General features: G+C 31.4%; 2 protein-coding genes across 3 annotated transcripts; both read left to right on the forward strand.

Moving 5' to 3' along the window:
* The first annotated feature begins 90 nt into the window (after positions 1 to 90).
* Positions 91 to 5,122, forward strand: LOC145313408 (uncharacterized). 2 transcript variants are annotated; one of them, XM_080152785.1, is made up of 7 exons: positions 91 to 243; positions 514 to 1,227; positions 2,118 to 2,345; positions 3,119 to 3,258; positions 3,413 to 3,481; positions 4,196 to 4,239; positions 4,842 to 5,122. In XM_080152785.1, the coding sequence occupies exons 1-7, from the start codon at positions 150 to 152 to the stop codon at positions 5,026 to 5,028; spliced, it is 1,476 nt and encodes a 491-aa protein (XP_080008911.1). In that variant the 5' UTR covers positions 91 to 149; the 3' UTR covers positions 5,029 to 5,122. The 2 variants fall into 2 exon arrangements, with proteins under 2 accessions (XP_080008911.1, XP_080008912.1); XM_080152786.1 differs by lacking the exons at positions 4,196 to 4,239; positions 4,842 to 5,122 and adding an exon at positions 3,695 to 3,742.
* A 425-nt stretch (positions 5,123 to 5,547) lies between these two features.
* Positions 5,548 to 16,092, forward strand: LOC145313407 (uncharacterized). Its single transcript, XM_080152783.1, has 20 exons — positions 5,548 to 6,069; positions 6,469 to 6,653; positions 6,992 to 7,036; positions 7,431 to 7,539; positions 9,480 to 9,557; positions 9,982 to 10,074; positions 10,436 to 10,543; positions 10,929 to 11,002; positions 11,444 to 11,519; positions 12,238 to 12,315; positions 12,470 to 12,582; positions 12,852 to 12,942; positions 13,571 to 13,653; positions 13,933 to 13,993; positions 14,134 to 14,207; positions 14,322 to 14,381; positions 14,542 to 14,668; positions 14,888 to 15,310; positions 15,423 to 15,499; positions 15,761 to 16,092. The coding sequence occupies exons 1-20, from the start codon at positions 5,632 to 5,634 to the stop codon at positions 15,810 to 15,812; spliced, it is 2,445 nt and encodes an 814-aa protein (XP_080008909.1). The 5' UTR covers positions 5,548 to 5,631; the 3' UTR covers positions 15,813 to 16,092.
* Positions 16,093 to 17,464: the final 1,372 nt, after the last annotated feature.

Below are 17,464 nucleotides of genomic sequence, written 5' to 3' on the forward strand. Positions count from 1 at the left end.
TGGGCGGATTCCGGATTCGGATTGCCAACCTTAGTTTTAATCACTACAAAAAAAAATTCTACCTACTTAATGATGGACGGGACAGTTAGTATATCTTACTTATCAATTATTCTTTTTTAGATGAAATAATAAATGTTAGGCCTTTGGAGATGATTGATAACACCAAAACACGATTGTCCCAGTACATTGAGTCTGATGCTTCTGTGATTGTTGTGGGATTGGAAAATATAACTGAATTTGAAGGTAATTTGGGGAAGTCATTTTTTTATTGACAATCAAAACGTCCACATTATTCAAATATGGATATTCTTTAAATTTTTGATATTCAAAGTACATGATAATAAATTTTGTAGCTGCAAAGTCTTTTTAATATTAACATATCTTTCCCTGTTTCTAAGGCAAATATTCGAATGTAAACTAAACAAAAAAATAATATTTTCTTAATCATTAAATAATATCTTATGTTCACATTTCTCCTTTATCATGATTCTTTAATTCTTGTTCTACTTCTAGACCCTGACAACAGCAATCATCACCCATACTACCACTGTGACCTAGAAAACTGTTACAATGAGCAAGGGAAAGGGAGACAAATTTTCAAGCATTTACTGTCCTACAGCCACAAACAATCATGGCTGAAACAAAACAAAGGCATCACTTTGAATACAAGGGAAGACATTGATAGTTGGTTCAAACAAAATGCTGTCAATCAAAAGAATTTTACTCGTATTTGTGATAATAAAAAATGGGATGATTGCAGCAAGTCTTTGTTGCGTGGATGTCAAAAGCCTGAAAATAAAAAAGTAGCCAATTCAAAGCACAAAACGGCGAAACATGAAAATAAAGAACAAACAAGCCAGAATAATATTAAATCTTTCAATGATAATAGTAAAACTTTACAATCAAAAGAAATGAAAAATTTAGATGAAAACTCATTGACTAAAAACTCCAATGATATGGCAACGGTTACAGACACTCCATTACAAAGATCTTTGTCTGCTAGTATAAAAAGTCCTAACGCGGTTGATAGTGCAATCTCAAGACTTCGTTTAGAAAGCTCTGGTGATTATTCTTCTCCTACAGTAAATGAGTTACTAAAAGATACAGATGAAGAAGGCAATATGTCAACAATTGAGACAAACCATAAAGAATCCAGCAATAAAATTTCCGATCAACCCTTAGATACGCTTCTACCTACTGAAAGTTATATTCGCTCTACGGCTTTAGGTATATACAGTGTGTTTTTTTATGAGAACTTTTTTAAAAGCAAGTTTACCCCACTTAAAGTTATCAGAATTTAATGATTAATGGCTTATTTTCTTCGTTTTTAAGGCAATTAATAGAACAACAACAAAATATACCAGTTTTAATTTAGAAAGTACAGTAAAATCTAAAATTCAAAACTTAGGTGTCAACATCTAAAAATGGTTTTAGCGCATATTTCTTATGCTTGCTCAAATATTTAACCTTTTGCAAGAATGGCTGCCAAACACTTCAAAGTTGAGATATAGAGCTACAAATGTATACAGATACTATCAAGGACATGTACAATCACATATCGAAGTTTGAAGGTCATATCTCAACCAGGGAGGGAGTACTGGCCCCCCAAAGTCGACTACAGAAAATTCAATTTTTTTCTTGGCATAAGAAAAATGCGCTAAAACCATTTTTAGATGTTGTACTTTTTAAATTAAAACTGAAATATTTTTTTGTTGTTCTATTAATTGCCTTAAAAAAACGAAGAAAATAAGCCATTAATCATTAAATTCTGATAACTATAAGTGGGGTAAAAATGCTTTGAAAAAAGTTCTCATAAAAAAACACACTGTATTTATAAAAATTATGTTTTATAAATTTAGATTCTGAAAAGGGTTGAAACAGCGCTGCTGTCGAAAAAATACATCCATCACAGAATTTTTATTTTGTCAGAACTCGCTGAATACGATAATTTTATTCATTTGAGACCAGTATAACTATGTTGTTTTCAAATTGAAGAATTCGCCAAGAGATCACTAAAAATAGCGGTAGTGTGTTTTAATTTAGGTTTCATACATATTATATACCCCTCTTCCCCCTTCTTCCCATCCATTAAATACAAATAATATGTTTTTCCCTAGGTGGCAGAGTTTTTGATGATAATTTATTCCCAACACCTCCAGTAAGAATAGAATCTACTGTCAATCCTATTGCTGCTATGTCAGAAAATGTTCGTTTGACTTCTTCTTCAGATGAACAAATGATGCCTCATGAACTTAAAAAAGAATCAACCGAGAAGAAACCCTCACCATCAAAATCAAAGAAAAGAAAAGCATGGCCCAAGCCAATTTTAATTAAATCTGAAAACACAGGAATGAGAAAGATTTTAATATTAATATAGATTTTCAATATGCTAATATTTATGTCACTTATGAACATAAAAGTTTACAATTTCACATAAACTTATTAAAAGCGAGGTATTATATGATTAGGTTAGCGTAGCAGCTCTAAAACTAGGGATGGCAATCCGTCAAATTTTTGGACCGGATTCGGATTCTTACAAGAATCCGTCAAAAAAATGGCGGATTCACGAAACTTATTTTTGGCGGATTCCGGATTCTAGCAACATTTTAAAAGGCTTTTTTTAAATTCAGTGCTACATATGTCCTAAAAATTAATGTTCTTGGTGTTCTCTATAATTTACTTCCAAAAATCGAACCAGATTTTAAAAGATTTTATATATAATGATGATAATCTTTGCCTACAAAAAGCGGGAGTTGAAAGAAAAAACCCAAGACGCTAATTTTAGCCTACCAATTAAGAATCCGAATCCGCTATTAAAAAACGGATTCCGGATTTGGATTCCAAAATTGACCAAAAATTGGGCGGATCCAGGATTCGGATACGGATTGCCAACCCTACCTTACCAATCAGTCCGTAAGTTGATTTTAAAAATATATTTTTAAATCATTTTTCACCGTATGTACTTGCATAAAGTGGCTCACCTGTCTTCATTTTTGTTCAGATTTATTGTCCCTCTAAATTTATCAATCTCCGTTTGTCTGTCTGATTTGTTGAGCTTTGCTTTTATGAATGTTGTTATTCTTGTTTTTATAACAATGCAAATAAAGTCTCATTACATCAGAGCATAAACCCGTCAAGAATGAGGGACCTAAAGACTTGTTGCGAAGGGAAGAAGAAAATACTGAGATTCAAGTTACAGATACTGTCCAACCTAAACCTAAAGATCCAGAATATGTTTTCAAGGAAAATGTCAATAGGGCAAGTTTTTTTTCGCATATTTCATACTACATTATATTTACAATATAGTTGCTTTGGTCTAGGGTTTCTTGAAAAATAGCTGATAACCAGGTTATTTGTAAAAAAAAATACAATAAATTTTTATTATTATGTATTTTTATTTATTCAATTTCAGGGTGTGTGTAAATACCTCAAAAAGTATTACATCAATGAAAATAAAGATGCTAGACAAATTCTCAATGAGGTAATTTAAAGTTATTTTTAAACTTAAGTTATTGTTAATTTAACGCTCTTTAAAACATAGTTTTGACTAAATTGGTTACACTGAAAAGCCTTATAACTTCATCTTATTTCTGCAAATTTTTTGTTTATGATTTTTTTTTCTTTAAAAGTTATGAATAAGACATTACATTTCTTCTAATTAAGTGTTATAGATGACAATATTTCTTTATTATAGCACGCAAGGATACAGGATGAGGTATTTTTTTAAGTTATAGATTAGTTTTTTAATCACATTGATTTTTCACGTTTTGCTTTCACAAGGCAATGTGCATAGTGTAGTTTTAAAGTAGATTTAGATCAAGTGCGCTGTAAATATACCTACGCCTTACAATTTAAAGGAGTTTTAAAATTTAGCATTGATATAATAAAAGATCAAAAAAAGATTTCAACATCCATAAATGCTTCTTCCTATTAGACAAATGAAAGAAACAGAATATTATTTATAAGTCTGAGACATGCTAATATTTTTAAGACATTGTTATCGAGATGCTTTGCTTTTTACATTGTGCCTACGGGCTTACGGATTTTCTGTCAATAATTAGAACAAGTGCCTTTTTAAACTGCATGAAAATGTTACCTATAGTAAACACCATTAACAGTTGTAATTCACAAGACGATTTATCTGTAACATATGTAATTTTAAAATACCTTCTGTTAATTATTGTATTATTTACAGGAAGAGTTCACTGAAATATGCCGACATCTTTGTCGTTATTGGAGGTGAGTTATTCAATGTTCATTTTCTAATATCAAACTGTTAGGATCTTTTTCTAGCGGTTGCCATCGTATAGAACTAAGTCCACTTTTAAGCTTTTTGTTACCTATAAACATCATGTTTATTTAGCTTTTATTTATTTATGTTGATATAACTTTTCTACATATTTTCTACTAATTTAAAATAATTTTATAAGGCTTTCTCGTTATTTGTATTGCCCTAAGGACTTCCAAAATTATGGTTTTAAGAATTTTTGTCTGAATGTGTGTCACACTTTGACATTTTTTAAAGTTTGGCAATTGTATGTCTGCTAAATTAGTAGGATATATTTTCGTCTTTCTATCTGTTGCATGACTTGCCTATTTCTTATCAGATCTTTCTTATTCGACTGAAAGCATTAAAAATAATACCTATCGGTCAAGCCGTAATTAGATCTTTCTACCATAGTAATGGGATGTATTTGCCTGTCTACGTTAAATTTCTCGTTTTTAAATCGGATTTAATTTCTTAGCTTGTACGTCTCTTATTATAATTTCTAAACGTTCTAGAGGGTTTGTATGATTTTTCTCTCCAACAAGACATTTTTATGAAAACTAATCTTGTTCAGAGAGGAAATCCGCGACTCCTGGAAGCTTGAAAATTGTCCCGAAGCTGAGGGACTTGTAACACCAACCTTAACAGTACACGAGATAGCAGATAACTATGGAATAGACCTGGAGATAGAAAGATATTTTGATCGCGATGAGCATTATAAAGAAATTGTCAGAAATAGAAGAAAGATGTTGGGTTTCTAGTTTACTTTATCTTGTTATTATTATTTTGTAGGGGCGTCGTAGCTCAGTGGTAACGCACTGAGTTACGGTGATGAGAGTTCGAGTTCAAGTCCCCATGTGGCAACTCGAATTCTCAGTTGAACATATTCACACAACTTCCCCTGGTTGTGTAAGAAGGGGATTATTGAGTAAGTTTGGATACTCAATAGTCAAGTACATAATATCAGTACTACCCTTATCCCAAGCTCCTCTGCGGAGAGCGTCATTCATTACGGTGACTTAATTTGGGACACCTGCCATACTCGGCGAGGGTGAGGTAATAAAGAGTAGCTCCCTTGAGACAGCGGGTCAAGGCATAATGTACTTGGGCGTGGAGCTTGATAGCCCCAGTGGCTATACAAAAGTGTCTCGTCCTTCTCCATGACTACTTAGGTCCAAACACTAAGAAACTATGGCTACACACACACACATTATTATTTTGTGGATTTTTATTTTAATTGAACATTATTTGTACTCAGTTAGAAGCTTTAAATTATCAATTTATTTTTGAAATTATACATGTTTCAGAAGTAAAATGTTTTTGTAATTTAGACTAAAAAATAATGTACATAAAATTTATTAAAAATGGCGGGTAAAAAGAAGACTACAAAAGAAAATAAATCTTCCAAAAAGACAAACTCTAAATCAGCTAAAACAGAGGGATCTGAAGATAATCATACAAACAACAATGACGCAAATAATGAAACCTTGCACAATTATAATGAAGAATTTGACGTTAAAGTTACCACTTTAGAAAATTTTGAATTGATAGAAAAAACAACAGTAATTGAAGAAAATGCTAACATCAATCACCCCCATGAGGACAACTCAATAACAGTTGAAAAGCTCCTCAGTGAGAACAATAACACAAATGACCATTCTTCAATTGTAGAAAGATTACTCTCTGATAATTTTGATTCCAATGGTGATCAGGCCCAAGTTATTGATCTTTCAGTACCAGTCAACAGAAACAGAGATTTGTTGCCACTTCAAGCTGTTTATCTTGATCATGGTGTCGCTGAGGTATCCTTTAAAAATATTTTAAAATTCTAGATGTTCCCAGATTTTATGAAAATAAACATTCCCTAAAAAAATTGTCCTAGTGCCAAATAAAAAAAATGTACAGCCTTTTAAGTAGAAAAGGAACGTAGACCTCTAGCTATAATAGGAGTCGAGATTGTAGGGATAAGCGTTTCTAATCCCTCCCCCCCCCCCCCCTACCTCTCGCTGATCTATTGAAGTCCGGCTGAGGGTATAGATTCTGATCTATAAAAAAAAACTTTGGTGTAATCCTGTATCTGCAAGTTCGACATCTATAACACAAAAGTCTATCTCATCCTGACCTTAGAGAATCACAACTAATGTATTTTTTAAGCTCAAGGGAATGTTTTACTTGCAAAATGTGAATTTTCCTAATTCTAGGATAACCTGCAACAGTGCCAGACGCCTGACCCCCTGGCACTGGCCATTCAGAAAACTGTTTTTGTCAACTTAGAATCAATGAGTCCTGCAGTACAGTCAGATCTGATGGTTCTGGATACTGCTGTCAATTCTGTGATTGAGAATAATAGTGATTATGTTGTTGAATATCTGGCCCCTCCTACCAGGTTTGTAATCTTTTTAGACATACTATTGATCAAGCAAGATTAATTTTTTCACGAGAAGTAAGCAATTATTATCTACTAATAATTTGCATCTAAAAAGAGAAATGGTTACACTTATTCTAAGAACATTTTAATGTGAAGACAATTTTAAAAATGAGTGACACTATATAAATATTGTCCTACTAAAAATAATCTTTTAATTATTATTAACAGATAAGCACTAGGTACTAACAAAATATTTGTAATACATTAAGTTTGTTCTTAATGGAATAACTTATTTAAGTAGATATTTCTAAAATCAAAACATTTTGATAAATTCTTATATTTGTCTTTATGTTTAGAGGAAATGAAGAAAGAATAAATAACAAGAGAAAAATTTTAGAAAGGTAATTATAAATACTTATTTCTTGTATGGTTTTAAGAAGGAAAATCAAGGTAATTGAGCCTATATAGGGATACGGGGTGGATGTAACACATTTTGAAGTCTAAAAGAATTTAACAAAGAAAGAGTTACATCACTGATATTCTGCAACAGTCTCACAGAATAGGAACTGTGATGTGAAGAAACGGCGGTGGAACAGTTGCTTAACCAAAAATCCTTTATCTACAACTATTTATGTTTTTTTCGGGACAGTGGCGGTTCTACCACCGTTTATCAGAGTTAACATTGTAGTATCTGGCATCAGTAAAGCCAATTCTAACCCGCATAATGAATAAAGTTTGAATATTTCACAGCAAATTTATTAAAACCTAAGGGAATATTTTCAATGTTTTTTTCAGTTTATGTGACATTGAAGAGAATACAACCAAACTGAAGAAGATAAAAGTAGACAATGAAGTGTTGGATCTGGATTGTGAATGGGAAGATTGTTCAGTCAACTTAGCTTCGGTAAAAGTTAGCGGATACGCCCCCTAGAGGTCTCTAGAGGCAATTCATGGGGAGAGGGAGTTTGTAGACCCTTCCAATATTTAAATTTTAGTTTGGGAAAGAAAAAGTAAAAGAATTGTAAGGGTCACAGGCGATTTCTCTTGGAACTAATCCTAATCCTGAAAATGAAAATAATAATGATGAGGTTATATATACTTTTAGCACAGTTATGTCAAGAAAACAATTTTGTATGAAACTTAAAGATTTTTTGTTGGAAAAACTTAATTTTATTTGTAATAGAGAAAACTGTACTGAGTGCATAAACAGATCTTAAAAAAATGATTTCATAAAATACCTAGTGATTTTTTTTTATTAAGGGGGGGGGGTTGTCCTTTGGCGGGGAGGGTAGGGCAGGGTTGAATATAGGGCAAAGATCAAAGTGGCATTCTATAAAAAGATATTATTTTGAAATGAGAAACATCTATTAATTTTTTAAAATAACATAATGACAATTACTAGAATTATTGCTTTTTTATCCTTTTCATGTTATTTTTTTCTTTCTCCTTTCTTTTTTAAATAAAACCTTTACTTATTAATCTTCAATGATATTTTAAAATTTAAAATATGGTATTAAAATTATATACAACAATGATCTATCTTATTTTTTTTCCTTTTTTATTCTCTTTGCTTTCATACTTGATTTATATTTTATTTTGTTTTTCTCTAAATTCCTTTATCTGTTTTTTTTCCATCTTTCTTATTATTTACTGATTTCTCTTACATAATATGATAATATAAATGTTTATTTGTGTTTTTTTTCTCTTTTTTTACCATCCTTACAACTCAATTTAACTAAATTAAAGTTTCAATTTTCCCTTTCACATTTAATATGTTTCATATTCTTTTTATTTCTTTTCGTATTTCCTAAAAAGGGGCTTCAGGAATCAAATACACTATCCCCATTTTGGTCAAGATAGTACTCCTGTAGCTCCTGGTGCATATCCTGAAAATTTTCCTTCTTTTCCACCAATTTATACTACGTTAATAATTAAACTCTTAGTTAATATTATTTTATTTTTTTTGTATGAGATTAAACATCATAATGTAAACTCTAAATTGTCGATAGATAGCAGCAATTTAGAGTATTGTATGTGCTATCTCCTAAGCTGGGGGGTACCTGGCAGCACCAAATAAACATTATTATTGAACTCTACTACAAAATAGTTTAGAACCATTCTAGGACTTCTAAGAATCTACTCTGTAAAGGTGAAACATAAAATTTCAGCTGTCCTTCGTTACACACAAACAGACAGACACAGATCCTATTACTTTTATATTAGGATTGTAAATTATATGCTTGTCTTGCAAACTTTATGAACTTGATGCTAGTTTTATCGCAAGAAAGAAAGTATTTTTATCAGCTACAAATCTATAATATATACGTAGTAAGATTTTTTGAAGCAATAGTTTCTTAAAAATAGTCGGTTGGGGATTGATTAATAATCTCTTGGACTTTTCATATAATCAGTAATCCCTCATAAAATAAATATTTTATTTTATGGTCGAGTGACAGACATACTGATGTGCCCTAATAATAGAGTAGCTACGCTATTAATACGATTTATCTAGATTTACATGAAAATTTTAATTTCCTATTATATAAAGTAGTGAGATTTTTTTGTCTGAAGCTTAAGATCTCAATAACGACTGAACATATTGGGTTCATTAATTTAAGTAAGCTTCAGGTAGGTCCTGTGTTGGTTTTAGGCTATTCTATTTTGAGAATTGAATCTTGAGATGGTTTTAGGCCAGGTATTCTAATTCTATTTTCAGATTTTAATCTTGAGATGGCTTTAAGCTATTTTTCTAGTCCAATAGCTCCTTCCAATACAGAGCCCCTAGAGGCTAGGGACATATCAGCTAATTTTACACAGATTTAATAAAATTTTTGTTTGTTTTAGTGGAGTGGGTTTATGGAGCATGTCCGTAAGCATATATCAGACACACAGATCAGACCCGCAGAAAAGGAGGAAGATGAGGTAAATTACCTAGTCGAATTTGACACCCTTTCCCCCCTTCTCTACAACACACACACACACACACACACACACAACTATATTTCTAAGTTATATTATTTAGGATTGTGTTGTGTTTATAGGATTTTTTCCAATGTTATATATTTTTTAAATAAGCCAGTCAAATAAATTGCATATATCTCAAGATTTCGATTTTGAAGTCTTGATATTTTAAAAACTACATGGTAGAGTAAATTCAAATTGTTTTAAATATATGCCCTCTAAATGTAGTTAAAACGATTGAATAGAAAAAAATATGAGTTCCATAAATTCCAGTTTAAATGCATGTCGTGCAACCATCCCTTTTGTAATATCTTTTTTCAAAAGATTTCATATTTCGTAAATCAAACTACGAAAAGATAAAGACGAGCTGTTTTCTTAATTTTAGGACGTATTTGTTTGCCTATGGGAGGAGTGTGGATTTGAATGCTTGGCCTCAGATGAAATGGTCCGGCATATCAACTATCATAGCTTCCATACCAAGGAATCAATATAATATAAGATAAATGTGTAGGTAGATATATAATCGAAATAACAACCTGGATCCATTGTTGGGGACTTTTTTCGTCTGATAGCAATTTACTTTCTGCTCTTTTGTAGAACTTATCTGTGTTAATATCTTCGACGCTATTGGCTGATATTAAAAGACCCAATTGAAAGTCGGCAACTAGTTTTTAATTTTATGCAACAGTTATATAATTCTTATAATTTTCACATAACATATTCTTCAGTGAATATTATTTCTTATGTTAAAAAGACTACATTGTTATATTTTAATTTATTGTATATCATTACCTATATGATTTGTGTAACAAGAAATATTTACATTATATTGTTTGGTAAAGGTAAAGTGCCAGGGTTTAAATATGATAAAGTTACAGGGTTTACGTGGCTGTTCTTTAGAAACTAATCAGAGAAATATTTTCCAAGATCTAACAGATCCTTTTAAGGTAATGTAATATTTTTTTGAGACACTCTCGTTCATTATTAGCGAAGCTGCTCTATATTCACTTCTTCATTCCGTCCTTAACGGAATAGGGAAAATGTAATTTTCTCAGCTGATGTGAAGAATAGAGAGCTGAAAATTTTTGTAACAATTCCCTTTACCAAGGAGCATCCAGCAGGTAACTTAAGTGGTCCAACGGTTTGTTGGTCATGCTGCACAAGACAAAAATACCTGTATTTCTTTGATTTCGTTATTTTCATAAAGTTTTACCATATTCTCTTTATTTTCTTTCTTTCCAATGCAAATATTTTGTTAAAACTTCAATTCATGAGAAGGTTTTAAAATATTAATTTAGATAGGTAATACCATTATAAAATAATTTTGTTAAGTGTAAATGGTTTGGTTGTCCTGAATTTGATCAGAATTATGAACATCCACAATTGTTCTATTGGCATGTTGCTAGGTAAGGTTTATGCACTTTGAATGGTCACGTGACTTGTAACAATTACAGCGTCACACACACAAATTGGATGTTATTACCGTAGAGATTTCAAGAGAAAGGGGAAGATTATTCAAATCATTAAAAAGTGTAAAAGTTACTTATCCTTAAATAAAAGTTATAGATGTTTGTCTGTCTTGTGTACCTATAGATCTCTCTAATCACTGAACCGATTTGGTCATATTTTACAATTTAGCTTGTTATCGGTGCTGGGATAGTTTATTGCTATTTTGGTTTAAGATACCAACCCTCTAAGATAAATTGTCCCTAAAAAAATGACCCCACCCCTTTTCCATACGCTTTATGATTTTTCAGTAAGACTAAGATCCAGATGTAATCAAGCGGATATTTCCGGTTTGAAGCCATTCAAAACAAGTATTATTTATTATGATATTCTGTTAACAGTCACGCGGACGAGGCTAAAGAGTTTGATTGTAATTGGGATGATTGCTGTAAGAAAAACTTTGCTTCTAAAACTAGGGTAAGTGTTTAAAATAATAATTGAATTAGTGCCATATACTTTTTTAAAAACTAGCGGCTACGCCTCCAGAGGCCTCTGAGCTGGGGACACTTGAGGAGGGGGAAATCGAATTTGATAACCCAATTTATTATTCTAGATTTTAAAAGAAAAAGTAAAAAAAGATTTTTTGGGGGGAGAGTTGCCCCTCCCCCCCTCAATTTTTAATTTTAGTTCAGAAGATATTTGATTTTTTTCGAGGGGGTAATTTTTTGGAGGGACGATTTCTCTTGGGAGGGTGGTGGTACTCTTCCCCAAAATAGTTAAAACCTTCCCGAGACCTATGAGAAGCTAGCCTGTTAAGGAGAACCCGATCGGTTCAGCGGTTAGCGAGATCCTTCGATACAAAGAAAGAAACAAACAAACAGACAGAGAGACATCATTCTACTTTGTATTAAAGATAGTAGTATAGCTATTATATAACTAGTCTTTTATTACTTTTGAGAGTCTTTCTGTTTGCACTGGAAAATTAAAAAAAAAAATGAAAGTCTCGGCACTAGCCCTACATCTACAATCACTCACACACAAAAAAGTCGGCTATTTAAAATTTATGAGTATATCATAGGATTATCTAAATTAGCATTTTGTTAGATTTCTATTACTGTGCAGCTTAAATAAATATTTTGTTTTTTTCATGAATTATCAAGGTCTTTAATTTTCAAAGTAATTCAAACTATTTTAGCTACGAGAGCACTTGCGAAGTCATAGTCAAGAGAAACAGTTTGCCTGCCCAACATGTGGAGCTTTATTTGCTACAAAAGTAAGAAATTTTATAAATCTTTTGAAACTATTTCGAAATTGCATTTTTGTACGTTTGGTTTGTCTAAAAAGATGCAGAAAATTGCACATTTGTTGTCTATCAAATGAAATGTTACTTCTATCTACAAACATTGAAAATTATTGTCCTTGTTTAGATAAAATTCTTTGACCATTTGAAGAGACAGCAGGATGCTGATGCCAGTTTTATTTGTTCAAACTGTAACAAAGCTTTTGCTCTTGAAAGACTGCTACGGGATCACATGAGAAGGTAAAGTTTTAGTTGATTGATACAAAAAGCACTTTGCCTGTTACCATTAGCGATTCTTAGCTGCGATTTTTTTTATTTTTGCTGACTTTAAATGTGGCGTTAAAGAGGTTTTTTATTTTTAGTAGCATGTTACTAAAATTAGTCGTCCTGTTTTGTAGCTCTTTCTGTAGATTGTCAAATAATAGTTGAACCATTGGTTGAACGCCAAGTTATGGTAAATTACAAGATCTGCTTTCTTTATTTTACTTTTGATTATATTATATTTTTAGCCATATCAACACGTATGAGTGCAAAGAATGTGGTATGTTCTGGCCTACTCCGTCTGCCCTCAAGACTCATTTTGCTTATAGACATTCGGATGTAAGTATTTATAGAGATTTTTTTATTAAGAATTAATGGCATATATATATCTAGGGATCTGGAATGAAAGACAATTGACGATAAAGTGATGTCAATCCCCAATGTAGATAAAAAAAAATTGCCCTTTTTATAGAATTAAAAGGGGTAGTTTCTCGAAATGCATTTGAACTTAATTTAGTGAACCGCATATTTTTTCCTAGTTAATGGGTTAAACTACATTTATGTAGCATATATTTGAAAAAAAAATTAATTTTCTACCACGTAGTTTTTAAATTAAGTATCAAGACTTAAAAATTGTCTTTTTGTGATACATGCAATATAAAAAGACGATTTTCAAGTCTTGATATTTTAAAAACTACGTGGTAGAAAATTGAAATTCTTTAAAATAAATGCCATATAAATGTAGTTTAACCATTTAACCAGGATAAAATATGCGGTTCACTAAATTAAGTTCAAATGCATTTCGTGAAACTACCCCTTTAAAGTTAAAAATTTTGACCATTGCTAGTTTAAACAAACCAATCAAGAAATATTTGGTACTAGTTCATTATCTCTCTCCTGACGTTTTACTAAGCTATGCATATAATTTTTTATGGATAGTATTGACTAAATGTTGTATTTTAATCAGGAGAGACTAGTCCCATGTGAAGACTGTGATTATAAAGCCAAATCTCATCATGACCTAAAGGTTCATGCTCGTAGTCATCAGGGGTAAGTCAATTGTTTTATTTATGTGAACAGAGATATTTATTCCTTTATGCTGTACTAGCTGCTATGCCCCTAAATGCCTCTCTGGGGTGTGGGGGGGTCGACTCTCCACTTTCTATTTTAGTTTTAATGAAATCATAAAAAAAAATATCGTGCTTTTTCTAGGGGTTGGGAACTACGCTAAAGACAGACAGACAGACATACTTTACTTTATTCTTTTATGCAAGGATTATATTTGTGAGTAAAATGTGAGTGAAATAAATCGTTGTTGCTTTACTTTAGGGAAGTGTTACCCTGTATGGAAGGCTGTGGTTTTGTTTGTAAATCAAATCAAGTCATGAAGGTACTATCATTCATTTAAATCAAAATGAATTTTTAATAGAATACTTTCAAGAAGTAAATTAAATTATATATAAACTAATTCAAAATGAATTGTTTTTAATGAAATAATCAATCAATTCGTAATAGAAAATCTATTTTTAGAATCATTTTCTGAAAGTTCATTTGAAAAATTCTCGCAAGTATGCTTGTCATCTATGTGAAGCTGTTTATGGCAGGTAAAACCATAATTTTATAATATAGATCTTTTTATATAGGCATATAATTTCTTTTTTGATATACTCATTAAATATATTATTTATTTTAATTAAGCAATAAAAACTTTTGTTTAGGGGAGCTCTTTTAACTGATCATCTGAAGAAAAAACATAAGATTACTTCAACAACATCCAGGTAAACAACTTCAAAAATGAGAAATGGACGTGCCTAAAAGTTTATTGGGATCTTTAGTTTTAGAACAAGCTAATTGTGTTCTATCAAATTTAGCTTGAATCACTCTGTCTGTCTTTACCTTCATATTTCGGGTTCAATAGCAAGACTTTGTTTTGTTTAGGTTTAGATACAGCCTGGACGAAGCAACAGGTATGTACAGAGTCCAGCTGTACAGGTTTGAGCTGCAGGATGAAGAGAAGGATGGAGGCAACCTGGAAATTGATACTGAAGTTGAATCCGTTTATCAGGTCATACAACTTTTAATAGATATCTCTAAGAAATAATAAATGGATAAAGTATTTTTCAAAAAGAACATTATTTAATGATTATTAGGTATATAATATAATAGAATTACATTTAAGAATTCGAGATCAATAATTAACTTTGTTTACTTTTACGTTAACAAAGCAAAAAGCGGTCTTTTCTCGTCAATTTATATTTCTAATAATTATCATTGCATAATTTAGGCTTCCCCTGCACCTTCCTCCATGTATCAGGCTTCCCCCGCTCCATCATCTACAAACTACCAACCTTCCCCTGCCCCCTCCTCTACCAACTATCACCCCTCTCCAGCTCCCACACCCACGCCCTCATCCTTCCACCAATCTTCATCAGCCCACTACCCCTCCCCAATTTCACATCCTGGAGGAGGGGAGGGAGGTGATATAGCCTCTGGCGGAGGTGGTATGCCAATACTGGCGGTCAGATCAAGTCATGACAAAATGAGCGCTAACCAACCTGGCGGTCAATCAGATTGGTCATCGCAGGAGGGTGGTGGAGGAGCTTCTGTGTATTCAGAATTCTCATCTTCTATGAGATCATCAATGCATTCACAATTCTCAAATTCAGTACATTCTACAGCGGAAGCAATGACTCTTCAATCTTACCAGGTAAAATTTCAAATCAGTGAAAACAATGCATTATTAAGTACAAATTATATTGGCATTTCTAGTATTATTTAAAGCGTATTAGGTATAGTTAATTTATTTTTATCTTTTGCAGGACCTTGGATACACTTTTCCATTTGGAACCAAAATATCAGAGAAATTTGATGGAGAACAAGTCTCGGGGAAATTCAGGTATGCTTTTCTGGTATATTATTTTTATTTCATTTACCATTTCTTTGTAGCTTTGGCTCTAGCTTCTAGGTGCTTGTTCCTATTTCCTATATTTAAGTTTTAAAGAAAATGGAAAAATATACATTAAAAACTAATATACTGTCAGCTGCTGTTGCAAAAAAATACCACAAAACAGCTAATTTTAGCTTTTTTAGTAATTTTAATTTTATGATCCCCATTTTATATTTTTTTTTGTTAGTAAAAAGTGATTTTTCTTTTCAGATGTTCAACTCCCGGCGTAGAAATTGATGTAACAAAAGATGAATTTTCTTAAAGCCCTTCTGCAGCTAAAGAAGAATCACTTTAAATGTGGCGAAGAATAATTCAAACTGTATGAAAAAAGAATATTCGCACAGAATTATAATTTCTCAAACCCAGTTGTCAAATATATCCATTTAATATATAAATATTTCACCATTTGGAAAATCAACTCAGAAAATCTACCAAATTTTTGTTGTTATGTGTACAACTTTAGACAAATTTTGTATATTAGGTACATGTTAATATAATGTGACAATTTCATGTATTATAAGAGTATTAATTTTCTTTCAGAATTATTAAAAATGTTACCTATTGAAAATCAATCCTATATGTAAATAGATTTAAATAGAGTAAGTTTAATTTGCATGGAAAGTTTAGTATTCGTTTTAATTCGAATCATAGAATTTAAATAACATTAGATTGCACTCATCAAGTTTAATGGTCAATAGAAATGGTTTGGTTGGGGAAAGTTAGGTTGTTTAAAGTTAGGTTATATTGGCCCCGCGTTGAATCGTTGAAAGTGTTATTAGTGGGTAGAATCATAGGTAATAATGTAAGTGTAATAATATCAATGGAATAATCATGTTGCTTTAATCATATTCATTTTACTTGTGATTTTAAATTGCTGTGCATGCTTTTTATGTTTAATACATAGCTTGATTTAAAATTCTGTTCTTTTTTGCCTATCATAGGTTGTTTTTAGAAGATATTATTCTCATAGTATATGTGCATGAAAATGAGCAAGCAATTCATAATTCTTTTTTGTTGCAATTATTCAATTTTTGGCATGCATTTTTATTGGTGTTCAACCGCACTAGCAAAAGTAATAAATTACTTTCAGCAAATTGTGTTTCATTCCCATAATACAGCAATTAATTAAGATTAGATAAATTGTTTTGTATTGACTTTTAACTGAAGGAAAATTTTATTTTATTTCTTTATGTAAAGTGTACAAAACAGACCATTTTAGTTGATTTTTTTAAGGGTTTTTGGAAATACATGTAGAAATTATAACAATAAAGCCGCAATCAAAAATAATTTCTGCTTATTTTCATAGTTGAAAAATTATGATTTATACCTAATATATTTATTGTTATGGTTAGGATGTCTGATAGTACATGTATCTTTCTGTGATCTAAGATATATGACTATAATGATATATCAATAATGGTTTGGTAATTGTCTCTCTTTCTCTCTCTATCTCTCTCTCTCTTCTTTTTTTTTTGGCTCCTTTTGTTTCACTTGCATATCTTTAGTTTTATGACTCTTAATACTGCATTTCCTAATTACCAAATTTAACTTTTTAGTAGTGAAGCTACTATATAATTCGAAATGTCCGTCAGTCACGAAGTGAGGGAAACGTAATTTTCTCGGCTCCTATAAAAGATAGAAGGCTGAAATTTTCAGGGATTGAATACCCTAATATTTTGCATACGTAAATTAAGTTTTATTGAGATTTGCCTATTGGTTGGGGTGCTAGTTCGATTCCTAGATATTTAAGTTTTCATTATCTTCTTTACTCGTATTCGAGATAGACAGCTGATATTTTTAGAGATTAAATAAGTTAACAATTTATATATTCCCACAAAGTTTTATTAATATTTGCTTATTGGTTAAGGTGTCAGGTCGATTCCTAGATTTTCACGTTATCAATCTTACAAGGTT

The sequence above is a fragment of the Acartia tonsa genome, chromosome 3 (assembly GCF_053477335.1).
Source record: "Acartia tonsa isolate MP-2025a chromosome 3, ASM5347733v1, whole genome shotgun sequence".
NCBI classification, from domain to species: domain Eukaryota; kingdom Metazoa; phylum Arthropoda; class Copepoda; order Calanoida; family Acartiidae; genus Acartia; species Acartia tonsa.

What these genes read in the sequence shown, in the direction of transcription:
- LOC145313408 (XM_080152785.1), top strand. Translation starts at nt 150, where the DNA reads ATGATTGATAACACCAAAACACGATTGTCCCAGTACATTGAGTCTGAT. An exon ending in AAATATAACTGAATTTGAAG is followed by an intron (nt 244 to 513) that starts GTAATTTGGGGA and finishes TTCTACTTCTAG; the next exon opens with ACCCTGACAACAGCAATCAT. An exon ending in CATCTTTGTCGTTATTGGAG is followed by an intron (nt 4,240 to 4,841) that starts GTGAGTTATTCA and finishes AATCTTGTTCAG; the next exon opens with AGAGGAAATCCGCGACTCCT.
- LOC145313407 (XM_080152783.1), top strand. Translation starts at nt 5,632, where the DNA reads ATGGCGGGTAAAAAGAAGACTACAAAAGAAAATAAATCTTCCAAAAAG. An exon ending in ATTACTTCAACAACATCCAG is followed by an intron (nt 14,382 to 14,541) that starts GTAAACAACTTC and finishes TGTTTTGTTTAG; the next exon opens with GTTTAGATACAGCCTGGACG. An exon ending in CAAGTCTCGGGGAAATTCAG is followed by an intron (nt 15,500 to 15,760) that starts GTATGCTTTTCT and finishes TTTTCTTTTCAG; the next exon opens with ATGTTCAACTCCCGGCGTAG.